This window comes from Phaethon lepturus, unplaced genomic scaffold, assembly GCF_000687285.1.
Source record: "Phaethon lepturus isolate BGI_N335 unplaced genomic scaffold, ASM68728v1 scaffold46814, whole genome shotgun sequence".
Classification (NCBI taxonomy): domain Eukaryota; kingdom Metazoa; phylum Chordata; class Aves; order Phaethontiformes; family Phaethontidae; genus Phaethon; species Phaethon lepturus.
The window spans coordinates 13,767-26,992 of NW_010533397.1; the positions used below are offsets into that span (position 1 = coordinate 13,767).

The 13,226-nt window shown below is 38.5% G+C and overlaps 1 protein-coding gene across 1 annotated transcript; it reads right to left on the bottom strand.

Annotated features, from left to right (window-relative positions):
- Positions 1–674: 674 nt before the first annotated feature.
- On the bottom strand, positions 675–10,306 carry FAM171B (family with sequence similarity 171, member B). Its single transcript, XM_010285165.1, has 7 exons — positions 10,075–10,306; positions 9,436–9,528; positions 8,975–9,133; positions 7,003–7,170; positions 3,214–3,330; positions 2,285–2,408; positions 675–2,010 (listed from the first exon to the last, which is right to left on the bottom strand). Exons 1-7 carry the CDS (start codon positions 10,112–10,114, stop codon positions 675–677), a joined length of 2,037 nt encoding a protein of 678 aa, XP_010283467.1. The 5' UTR covers positions 10,115–10,306.
- Between the last annotated feature and the right edge of the window lie 2,920 nt (positions 10,307–13,226).

A 13,226-nucleotide genomic window follows, 5' to 3' on the forward strand; every position in this document is an offset into this window, starting at 1 on the left:
TAACAGAGCAGATGGGCAACATCTTAAGACAGCAGGGACCATGAACTGCAGTGGCCACAGAGCTTGTACACTTCCCCCTTCTTCCACTGCTATATGGAATGGCAACCTTTTGCACATGGATGGGCACGCAGGGAGCGCAGCAAGGCTATAGAGCTCCGCTGATAAAGCCAGCAGAGCTCATCTGCTGGTGTCATGGGACTAACTGATGAAACATTCTACATTATACAAAGAATTAGTAACAGATCCCTAGAAAAGTTCACATATAAAAAACTGTACAGATGGTCACATTGATTAGGAACAAGGCTGAGGAATGGCTTTAACCAGTCTACCAACGCATTAGCAAGAAGTACGAAAAAATCAAAAGATGTGCCTACATTTCTTGCTGTGCATTCCCAGAGGTGTGTCCAAGAATGACAGGCTTATTAAAATGTGGGCCTTCCCTATACTGCCAGCAGATTTAGGAACTGGAAAATTTTAATAGTAGTATTCCCCTGTTTTCAATTCACACTGAATATCCAGCTGAAGTTTAATAGCTCAGTCTGTGTATTAAAAAAAGTTAACATTTCTTGATACTAGAAAACGTTTCCCTTATGAACCCAACACTGCAGAATTACAGAAGCAGCCAAGAGGGTAATAACCAGCGGGGAGAGCAACAACACAAAGCACATTGTGTTTTAATTTAGAGGAATGAGCGGCCTCTCCTCTCTCTTCTTCCAGATATTGGTTTTGCTATCTCTTTTTGTGATACATGGTCTATCCCTTTTTTTAGCAGAAGGAACACCAGATTCATGACTTCCTGATGCAGTTTGTCTGCTTAGACCTTCTTCATCATGCTGTTCTATGACTGGCCCATTCCCTCCATCCAGAATGTGCCTCACAGCCTGGTCCTCTGGAGTGCAAACAGTGGTCCCACTTTCACTGCTACTCAGATCCAGATCTTCCAAGTAAAGGATCTTGGAATGCGGCATATTTTTTATGAAAGTTTTCTCTCTCTCCAGTTTCCTACTAGGATGATGCTCATTCATGTCCACACCAGAGTCCAGACTGGTATCATTACTCTCTGTTTTTCTACCCTTTTTCAGATCTATGAAAGAATGCCTCACTTGAGCAATCGGCTTTCCATCCAGGGACACAAACCATGCTCGAGGGTGCGGAGATGGTTTTCCTTTAGAGAGTTCCAGTAACGTTTGTTCTGAAATACCTTGAAGCTCAGACGAAAATGGAGTCATTACAACTGCTTCATTCAACGTTCCAGGAACAGAGACAGATTCCAGTAAGCTGTTAGTGTACCGGCTCCAGTTTGATGTTTGAGAAGGTAAGCCCTCTTCACTATCTACTGTACTGTTTTCATCTCTACAGACGGAAGGCTGTGGATGAGAGTGCACTGGCATTTTCGGTAACGTTTGCATGTAAGTGTCACGATTCATGGGTTCCATCATGGGGCTATATACTAACTGCCCTTTTCTTGGCAAAGTTGCTGATTTAGCAGGATGCAATTGTTCTGGGGAATGGAAAAGGTCAGAGGTTTGAAGAATAGCAATAGGTTGATTGTAAATATGCATTAGATGTTCTGGGATATGAGAAAGCCCATACATCTCCTCTTTCAGTGAGAGGTATCTGTTTTGGTCTGGAATGTCCCTCGGAGCCTGGGAAATAGTACTGTTACTATACTTCGGCTGCTGTAAGTGCCTAACTCCAGCATTAGACTCCAATGAATGGGCTGAATTTCTTGACTGACCAGTCTGACAGGATGACTGGTAAGAAGCATCCTCTGTGTAGATTTTAAAATTGTCTCGTGATTTTCCATCTTCCATGTCTACAGACATCCTCCTTTGAGGGCTGTATGAAGAGATCTTCGGCGTATATAACTGTGACTTATCCTCCAACTTTAAAGACCCTTTGACAGCACTGATATGATTTATGTGAGTTGTTGATGTTGTCTGGTCTTTTTTTATGACCTCCAGCTTAGTTGTATTTTTTTCCTTCTTTTGTGTCCGACCACATTTATCCCTATGCAAAAGAGATGCAAGGTGACTGTAGAGCATACTAGGAAATACTAGACCGTTCACTACCAGAGATGAAGATTAGATTTTGGTTAGGAAGTTATAGTGTAATGTGACGTCACAAATTTAAAACAAAGTTCTGTAATAACTCTAACTTTAAAAGAAATATTGGGCTACGCATTACAGTTTAGCCAAGGAAAGAAGTCGCAACTTCAAAAGACTATTTATCAGCCTTAAATTCCATTCATGCTGAGCTTATTAGAGTCTCTCTTTTTGCTTACCTGCAGTAACAAAGAAGAACAGCAAAAAATCCAATGATAATGACAACAGTACCTCCCAGTATGGCTGTAAGGAACACTGTGTGATAGGCTGTTATGTCCTTGGAAACCGCACTAATAATGGATTCTAGGTTGTCAAACAAAACCAGGCAAGAATTAGTTCTCAAAAACAATTAATGCTGCTTGATATGCAGAGCTACAACTAATAAATTAAACTGTACTTTCCCAGTGATTTTGTGTTCCTACGGCACTATGGTCATCCTTCCCTTTTCACCTTGCTATTTCATCAAATTAGAAAACATACCAACAGTGCTTACAATATAATCGATCTTCAAAGGTTCATCTCAAGTATTAAAACCTTACCGTGACATCTACTCAATTCCACTCAAATTACATTTGTAATAGTTGCCCAAACTGACTTATAAACATGGTCTGCATTTTCTGTTCAGTGCTTCTGTCACAAAGTGCTATCTGTTTCTCAACTTTGACATCATATTTCTTCCATAAGAGTCCCTTCATAGGTGTTTGCAAAACATGCAACAGGTCTACCTAAAACAGAATCCACAGGGACTGGTTTACCAGAGACTAATTTTCTTGTTGTATTTCCTCCTGTCAGTAGGGGATACAGTCCCGCTGACTTTTTGACCTCCATAGTCACAGTCCCCTTGCAGGCTTCATTCAAAAAATGGTGGTAGTATAAACACGGAAGTTCAAATACAGTCTGGACTTGTCCTCCTATAGCACTTGAAGTTCTAGGAAATGGTTATATGCACAAAGGCACACTATCAGGATTCTAACAAAAGTTATCCAACTGTTGAAATTCTATATAATTTTTCCCTTTCTGTTATTAAATAAAGCAATTTAACTGACACCCTTACGATACATTGTTACTTGGGTTGTTCAGTAATTTCTTTTCCAGTTGTTTGCAATACCTCTCGTTCCAGGCAGTGGAGCTGCTACCCAGTAGCCTAAGTGTTGAGCAGTGTATGTCCACAGTAACTGACCATCTGTTTCCTTTACCATTCCTAGCCCTCGGCTTACCCAAGCACCTGAAAAAAAGAAAAAGGACAAAATATTGCACATGCCATGCAAGATTCTTCTATACCTCAAACCATTAGCAATTAAGCTATTACCAAAAATACACAAGGTCACAAGAAAACCTGAACCTTCTGACCTCTATGTTATGTATTACACAGCTTTCACTAGACATACAAACTTCCTCCTGACAATTTCATTGCAAATATCCCTGGGTTGACATTTACTTTGAAACAGAGCATCAACATTACCTACCTGAATTAATTTAATATAATTCATTTTCTATTAACAAATGTCTTTCACAGATATGCACACAAATCATTTGAAAAATCTTATTATATGAGCTTAAGCATGTATGAAGGCCAAGGCTAAAAAAAATAATCAAGGAGCAGGTAAATTAAGCATACAAATAGAAGTTTAACATTAGCTAGCAGCACTTAGTGGGAAAGCATTTTCATCTAATAAACTACAACAGGATAAACAATGTTTGTCTTGAATGTTTCTCTCCTCCTCCCTGCCTCAAGGCAGTAACAGTTCAGTTAGCCCAGGGAAGGTCTGTTGTTAGGACACAGATTCCACACCATCTGTTTGGCAATGCAAAGGACAGGTATTATGGTGTGCCAGCTCCTACAATTAATAAAGCACGCAGTAGAAGAGACAGAATTATACTTAACGCACTTGAACACATTTATTGCATACCATCTGTGAAATTCTAGGGACAGAAAACAACCTCATATAAACAACCTTACATTTTTCAAGCTGCAAATACTGAGAAGGAGAGAGAACCACCAGCTTTTTTAAAAACAACAATAACCAAAGCATGCAAAAAGTATAATTCATATAAGCCCCGTAACTTCAATTTTCCTCCAGGACCCCTTTTTTCAGCAAAGCAAAAGGAAATATCTACCAGACAGGAGGTAAAAGTGAGAACTGACACATGCAACACATGCGCGCACGCAGAGACACACACACACACGCGCAAAACATCATTCGGCAGTAAAACTCGCAGCCTTCTCCTGGTACTTGCGATGGCTGGCAGAAGGGAAGAGCAGCAGCAGCAGCCACCTCGAGCCCCGAAAGAAGTGGCTGCTCAGTTACCTGGAAAACCTCTTGTCCAGACTCAGCAGCAAGACCAGCTGGAAAAGTCTTCCATCCCTACCTCTCATATGGAGACAACAGCAACAGATCCTCAATTTCTCTGTCCTGTCAACTCTAAGGCAACAAGTCACTGTACTGCAAGACGATTGTTTTTAAAGTACAGAGGGTGGGCTAATTACTTGAGTAAATTATACCTCCGCCCAATATACTCCATAGAAAATAGTACGTATTAAGAAAAACATTACTATGGGATTTCTGAGTAAGCACATATTCTCTATAATTTACTGCCATTCAAACAAAAGGATATTGTTCTCAATTCACTGTTGCAATGCAAGCTTTTTATTTTTTTTTAATTCTATTAAAATCCACAAAGTACTTTTGGTACTAGTGAGGCAAAATATTTAATAAGAAGAAAGCCACATTCAATCTATACCATCAACTCCTGCACTTACAGCAGCTGGAATATAATTACAAAAGCTCATTTTCCGAGAACAGTCTCAGTACTATTACACTTTGAGTAACCCCAGGGAACACTGCACAAGCAGACATTTGAAAGCGGTTTCTATCTTTTTTTCTCGTGCATATGGATCAGCCTACACAACATCAAACACAGACCTGTTCCCTTACCACTATCAATACCGACACAGAAGCTCTGACCACCGTTACAACACATTACCCAAGGACTTCAGAGTTTTTAAGTGTGTGTCAGCATCTTGCTGGGGACATCCTGCATGCAACATCTTGGATGCTAGAGCCTCATTACTCAGTGTAGTGCAGTAGTAGGTCTCCATTCAGCTCAGATGCGGGCCTCCTGCTACTTATGGACACTCTCGAAGGCTTGCTCGAGAGCTGCGTTCAGCTGTCCTCAGTCACCAGAACCTTGACTAAGGAATGCCTTGCTATTACCCAGTTATCTTAGAAAAAAAGTCATTTTGCACATGTCAGATCACAAGTAAAAATACAAGAAACATATTTAAGAATAAACATCCAGAACAGTGAATACAGAAGCAGTTTTCCACTGTAGAGAGGAGAGGAGAAAAAGCGGAAGAAAAATTGTTAAGAGTTATGCCCAAAAAGTCTCCCTCCTTGTCCGCAGTCTTCCTTGTCCTCTCGTCAGCAAGCAGCAGTGAAGGCACCACATGAACACTACGCCTCAGTGAGCACCCATCACAAACAATTTATGGAACCTCTATCAAAGTACACCCCTTCTGAGAGGAAAATAACAACTGTTTTATTTGGTTTTATTGGGTCAGCAAGCCACGCTCCTGCTCTTGCTCTACCCCCAAGGCCAACATGCCTAAGCAGGCAAGCTGAGTAGGCCCCTCAACACCCACATACCCCCATTACAGGGTCAGCTCTAACCTGACCCTGTGCCAAGACGCTCCATCTCTGTCAAGTTTTTAATAACACTGTTGACCTAGTTTTCCGTTTAGTGAGTTGAAACAGCTCCGCATCGGTACAGATGAGTACAGGAGCTGGCAAAAGTGGCTGCAGCAGCAACAAATTAAAACCCCTTGTGCTATTCTACTACATCAGACTAAAACCCTTTCTTTGATGAAGAATGCTATCTCATCACCAGTTATTCCTTTTAAGTCTTCTAGATGTATATACAGACTTAATCTTCTACGCCAAAACTTGCTCTATTCACTCTCTTCCCAAGACACAACCTAGTCAATTTTTTACTGGCATGTTCTTAATTCAAATTAATGTTCTTTGGTTGTTCTTCATTAAGATAATTAGTTTCTTTCTTGAAGGTTATGTAAACAACGCTTTGTTAGAACTGGTGTCCCCGCCCATACTTCCAGCAGTTTAACAACAGCTTTTTCCCTTAATGACTAAGATACTTACCTCTTCACTCATTTGCATATTTCAAGACAAAGTGTGATGAAAAGTATACAGCACAATGTAAGACAATCACTACACTAATGGGCACACACCTAATACAGGACATCTAAATGGGATAAGTTTATGTAGCTCATTACTCACTCTTGACTAAAATTAGACTTGAAGAGATGACAAAAGGTTTAGAATGTCTAATCCCCAGCCTCTTCTTCCCATGCATACTCTAAGAATTATGTTGTTCCCTTTGATAACTCCTATTTCCCCTTCATTTCACCTTCTGAATTGCTTTTGTTAACTGAAGTAATATCCATTCCAGTTTTAGTGTCAAAGGATCTTTAGAGCTATACTCTAGGAAACAAAGCTTCCAAAGCTTCAATTCTGATAGGTTTTCTTCTAAGAAGGCATTCGCAAAACTACCAGGCTTAAAATTTAACATCAGATAAAATATATGTTCCCTGAACCCTTAGCCCCCCCTAAAACATAAAAACCCATTACATGAAAAATCTTTTCAATAGGAACGCTAATGAATTTTACCAAAGCTTTTTGAACCAATGGAAGCAGGGAAATGTCACAGAACAATTCAAGCTAGTCAATCAAAAAACAATACAGAACCCCTAATAAAATTTCTGACTATTTACCACCACCTCATGTATTAGTGCCATTACTGTTCCATGAAATAGCGTCATATGCCCAAAACTATATACATGTGCTAAAAGGTAGAATAACAAATAATTTATCCCACTTACCAGTTTTCATATCGAATGTCCATGCAGGTATAGCATCTCCCGATTTTACAGTACTTGTGGGAAGAGGAAGTGTAATCTGAATGGGACCATTTACTTTCAGTTCTTTCCCAGTTAAAAGAACATTGACACATATTGCAGCAAGAGGAGCCAATTCCATGCTTTTGAAACCTGAAGTGTGAGAAATATCTTGTCTGTAATAATCCATTCATAGTGGATTTTTTTTTTAAATATTTAGAATTAAGAATCTATCCTCATTATAATTAAAGGCAAGCCCTCATTCATATCCAGCTACACACTCTGCTGGATATGTAGAGTCAAACAAAACCCAACATATCTTCCCTTCTGGACTTCTAAAAATCTTGTGATTAAAATAAAAACCAGTCATTTCTATACCAAATAAGTAAAAGAGAAACAGACTTTTGACATACAGGCTCAATGGCGACTTGTAGAACCAATGATTAGGGAAAACTTGGCTTGGCGGTAGGGGAAGAAGGGTTTTCCCCCCTCAGGTAATTTGATTACAAAATAGCTAACCTATGTGCAATATAGGCAATAGAAGAATTGGTGCATAATTGCAATACTCCTTAGCTGGACAGTCCTCTTAAACTTTCCTGTAAGGATTAACTTTCTAATTTGGCAGTTATAATTAACTGGACAGTTAATCATGAGGCTCATCAAAGCACTCAAAGGAAAAGCTGCGCACACAAAGCTTTACAATGCAGCGCGCAAGTTTTTCCTTTGTTTTCCTTACGCTAATTTGCAAATATTTCAGAATGCACAACATGACAGGATGGTGAAAGAAGCTGAAACAGAATTAGTAAGTACCAGAATAATGTCAAAACTATGCAAGCTGTTAGAAGCTGGCTGTGAGAAGACTCCTGGTGCATCAGATTATCAATTAGCTTCCACCTGCCCTAAAAGGAAGCCTATTCCTTTAGGAGTATATGAATAATTTAAAGCACATGAGACAGACTGAAAGGAAAACTCAAAAGGGAGAAACACTGCTTCTTCTCTTACGCTTTACATTTAAAGAGGTGAACTAAAGGTAAGAAAGGTTTTAAAAGATATATATATATATATCAATATATATGATTTTAATTCAATGAAAATTAAAGAAGAGAGCATGACAAGTTCTAATAAGCCGTGTAGTGGCCTCCTCACATGCTGCAATGAATTTAAGAGCCGCATGGCTTCAGGCCCACTGGGAATAGAAAGGAAGGAACAAAAGAAGGATGGAACTGCACACAGTACAATGTACCCGAGATTACTGTATTTATGCTAATAAAAAAAATCTGATAGAATGACAAATACTAAAAGATCCAACTGCATATGAGCAGAGTTATAATGACTCATGAAACTACTTACTGCTTCTCCAATGAAACAGATGCACAGAAAACATTATTACAATTGTGCTCTGTACACATCGTGACTACTTGGCTTCAAACAGGCTTACACAGATTAACCCTCTGTGAGCCAAACTAGGGCTTCCATACAATCTTTATGCTAGGTTTAAAACTCCTAGAGCCAACCATTCTCGTGAAAAATGCAGAAAACCCCACAGCTGAAGTCAACCGCTGCAGTTTCACTGATTTCTTTAGGTTCACCTAGTTCACACTCCAGCAATAACTGTATTTTTAAGGTGTTTACTAAACAAGTCCCACAGTCTCATGAAATCCTGAACATACACACATGTATGTATAAAAGGCAGACTCTGAAGGAGTACTTCAGTGTCATAAGATATGTTATGTTCTTGTACTACATGCAACAAGATAAAGAGTGACATCCATTACTTACCTGACGGGTTTATAGCTTAGTCCTATAGAACAAAGACTTGTGATTTAATGCAATGGAATCAGGTTCAGGCCCTTTTAATTCAAGTGTATGTTTTTCTGAAACACCGTGCACACATATGCACTATATTTTGAAGATTTCTTCTTTTTTAAAAAAATTCTTAAACAACATATTTACATACCTGATTTATTTAGAAGAATTCCTGTTGTATACAGAAAGCTGTCCACTTTCAAAAATTGTTCTGGCACTGTCAGATAGGCTGTAACGTTTGTAATATGGTGATTTGTTGGAAGCTTTATTAAAAATTTCGGAAACTGAACACTTGGTTGCGATTTGGCATCTGTAAAAGAGTAATATTTTGTCTGAGCCACAGTAAAACACACGAACAGTGGTTTTATTACTGCTCAGAAATTCATTCAGCATAACAACCTATTCTCACCCATTTTCTCCACAGTTTATACATTTCTAGTCTAGCACTTGTCACAGCCAAACATACAGCTAAGCTACACAATTAACCGAAAATATGGGTTTGAGTAGATAGGTATTATGTGAGAATATGAACATGCTTGCTTTTTTTTTTTGTATGTGTACAGATGGTTATCACAAACTGTTTAGATTATGGTCTGCATACACTGAACTTACCAGACAGTTTTCCAGTAATTAAGACAGTATCTTCAAACAGCCAGATATTAGCTTGACTTTGTGGGAATAATGAAAGCGTCACAGACGAGTATACTGTGGAAAGTGATAGTATGTTACACTGTACAACCAAAACACATCCTGTAAGCTCTCAGATTCTGAAGGAATAGTGAATAGAGCAGTTGAAAAAAGACAGTCTATGAAGACCAGATAAATAAGTTACTCCTGTTGTACAGAGCAGGCATTTTAGCACTCAGGCAGAAAGACCTCTGTTATACGTTTGCTACTGTCTCGCTGAAGACAACACGATTTTTGCCAAAACACATTACCATCCCTCTGCTAAGTCTAGGTAAACAATTTCTCAGAATACACTCACAGTATCGCAACATAACCTACTTTAAAAAGTTTATAAGGGCTATTTTCTGTTCTACAAAGAATTAGAAAAATAATAAGAATTTTTATAAAATAGCAAGTCGCCTAACAGATCATTCACTCTTACATCTGCATTGACAGGCACCACTTCCCATGACTGACTTCATTCAATCATTTTCAGATGAGAGTAACTACCCAGACTGCTGAGGAAGAGAAATTTAATTACCAACAGAAACAGTTTAATAATAGGCCTGTAAGACGCTTACGTACTTGGCATTCTCCCAGTCTTCCAAGGCAAAGGTGTTAACATGTAGCCATCCTTGTACGCTACAATAGTTAAACTTAATCCTAATTTGTAGGGAACTTTTATTAATACTGCTCCATTGTTTCCAGTAAGAGTAGAGTTTGTCTTCGTGTAATTAACAAACACTTCTACAACTGCTTGTCGCAGGTACTGATGACTGATGATGTCATTTACTTGAACTTTTAGTGTAAAAACAGATCCTGTTAACAGAAATTAAAAACAGGAGGTCACAATACATCCCAACTAAGGACCGTAACTTAAATTTGTAAAGAAGTCCTGGAGTTCATCCACTGTACAGTGGACCTCTATCCCAACACAGGGTAAGCTCTGGCCAAAGGGAGGGGTAATCATACAATTATATACCATAGACAAGAAGGAAGGAAAAAACCTTGAGACAGGGCACAAAGCTGCCAAAAAGTGTTTACCAAACTTAGCAAATATAATACCTACCCAGTTAAAAAAAAAACAAAAGCAAACAAAAACATAATTACAAAGCAATTCGTGCCTCTTTTGTTTAAGCTTGAACAAATCATCAGTGACAATGTGAGATTCAATGTGCCTTGCAAGTGCTCTGCAATATCACACTGATAATACAGTCTCGTTATCCAAGTGTAACCCTTGGATGGGGTCACACATTTAAAGATGCACCTTCAGTTTCTAAAAACAGAGAACCTGGTATCTACAGACTGTGGGATAACACATTTATATTTATACGTGTAAAATTGTTATACAGTAACCAAATGCATCCAAACGTTTTGACTGTTTTAAACTACCATCTCCCAACAGATTTCCACTTCTCATCTAGTCTTCACCCTTCTGTATTGCAACTTCTAAAGAGTATTTGTCTACTGCTAATTAGAGGATCTGACATTCCTGTACAATACCTAGTGTCTTGCAGAGATCGTAACTACAGTGACTGAGCAGTATGTTGAAAATAGTAAGTCCACTTGAACAACAGTCTCAAGATGCTCTGAATTACATTCACTTTCTCTCCCACCTTGATTGTAAATAGATCATTAAGGGGGTCTTTTCACAGACAGCAGGTACATGGAAATGGACAGCATTTCATGTTATTTCCAGTGTGAAATTAAGTTATTATGACAAATGAAAATATCTATGAAGCACTTTGAGCTATTTCAAATAACATCAAATTTCCAGTATTTTGGTTATGGACATGCTACTATTCAAAACTATTGCACTACTGGATACACAAATATTTTCAAATGCATTAACTATGAATATGCATTTCTATTTAGGTCAAATGTCAGGCTAAGTTTGTTTCAAATTTATCTACATAAAATCGTAGCTCAATTCCATGATGTTATCTCCTCTGTAATGGAGACTGACATTGCACCAAGAGATTACTGCCATTGACCTTGATTTACACAAAAAGGCCACGAGAAGACAAGTGCAATCCATCAAGAAATACGGTATGTAGTGCAGACATCCAAGTTGAGGCCTCTCTGACATAAGTATTTATTTAGATCTATTGTATGCATGGAGCATATCACATATTAAAGCAAAAAAATGACCGGCACACAATAAAAGCTACACTGGCCTCAATTTCTTACTATTTATTGCACAGCAAGAACTTACCAGCCATGCCAGTTTGATGCTCTACAGTGTTATAGAAAAATCTACGGCTCCTTGTGCAAATTAATACATACTTTCAAAAAACCAAAAGCGTTCCCAGTGGTACTCAGACATACTTAACGGCACTGAACAGAAAATGCACAATAAACTTAGTGTCATCTGTCTTTTTTTCCTTATGCATGATATTTCAAGAATAAAAGTGCTTTTAAATTGCTGTAGCTAGAGCTTTTTTAAACCACACAATGATTTAAAAAAAATTTATGTCACGTAAGCAAATTATGGCTACTGAACAGATCTTGCAGACATCGATCCAGGTACACATATGCTAGCATGATTCCAGTAGTTTCCAAAGCTTGATAGACAAGTCATTCGCTCTTGGCCAAAGACTATTTAAAAGGCTACTAAGTAGGGCAAACAGAGTATGTACAATATTCTGGCCCTGTAATCACTTGGAAACCAGGGCTATCTCGTGAAACGGTATTTAAAAAATTCAGAAATTCAGTAGTACAAAACTCAAGCTCATGCTAATAGGAACCAGCATCAGAAATGCCTTGTATAAGCTAGTATTTAACTGCTGGAATCAAGTCAGGAGAAAACGAGCCTAGTATTAACTGCTGAAATAAGTCATGAAAAAATTAAAACCTAGAAGGTACTCGGAAAGACACCTTCTTACAATCACTTCACATTTTTAATGTGTATTTTTACATTTCCTGCTAACAAAAAGCCTAGGAAAAACAAAAGTGTAAGGGAACCGCTAGATTCGTCTTCCAGCTGCTAGCAAATTCAAATGCTATTTTGTGCAAAAATATTTCTTCCCCTCACCTCCTTCAGTTATTGCCGTATTAAAGCTTACTTTTTTAGAAGCTTTTTGTTGAAAAACAGACAGACTGCTATGTAGGAAGCTATACTATTTTCACTCTCATAGTGAACTGACAAGTATCATTGGCTGCTTTTAGCCACGCTCAACTTCCATTACTTCTTTCTCCTATGGGTTCAGAAATTGCAACAGCATTTTTCGAAACTGATACTCTGCCTGAAATGGTGTTGAGAAGATGGAGAAGCGCAGTTGTAAATTCAGACTAAAATCCTGGGGAGGGGGGTTCTGAGACAAAGGTCTCCCGCGTGAAAAGAGAGTCTTACACAACGCAAGCTCTGAAAGAGAAATTCCCTGCGTATCACTGCCGTAAATACGCAGCAGTTACTCAAGTGAGAAAAGCTCACTTCACACACCCTAATATTAAGACAAGGATTAAAAGAGACTCGATCTCTGGCTCTCATTGCTTTTGGCCTTCTCCTGTGCCAACACAAGAATCTTCCTGACAAGAGAAAGTATGCCAATCGGCTGGGAGTTGTTCCCTCCCTGCAAGTCATATATATGAGCAAATCGTTCAGATTTTCTAATATCAACCTGAACATACTCTGCCAAGAAGTCACTTGAAGTTTCTGTGCAATGATTTTTGGGAAGACATTTGAAAAAAAAAAAAAATCTTTCCATTTCTCTACAGTAACAGTACAGAAAACACAA

Bases quoted from the DNA above. Each gene is read 5' to 3' on its own strand.
- FAM171B (XM_010285165.1), bottom strand. From the start codon at position 10,114: ATGTTAACACCTTTGCCTTGGAAGACTGGGAGAATGCCAA. The intron at 9,529-10,074 runs GTACGTAAGCGT...CACTTTCCACAG, and splicing joins GAAGACTGGGAGAATGCCAA to TATACTCGTCTGTGACGCTT. The intron at 2,409-3,213 runs GTATTGCAAACA...TTGACAACCTAG, and splicing joins TCCACTGCCTGGAACGAGAG to AATCCATTATTAGTGCGGTT.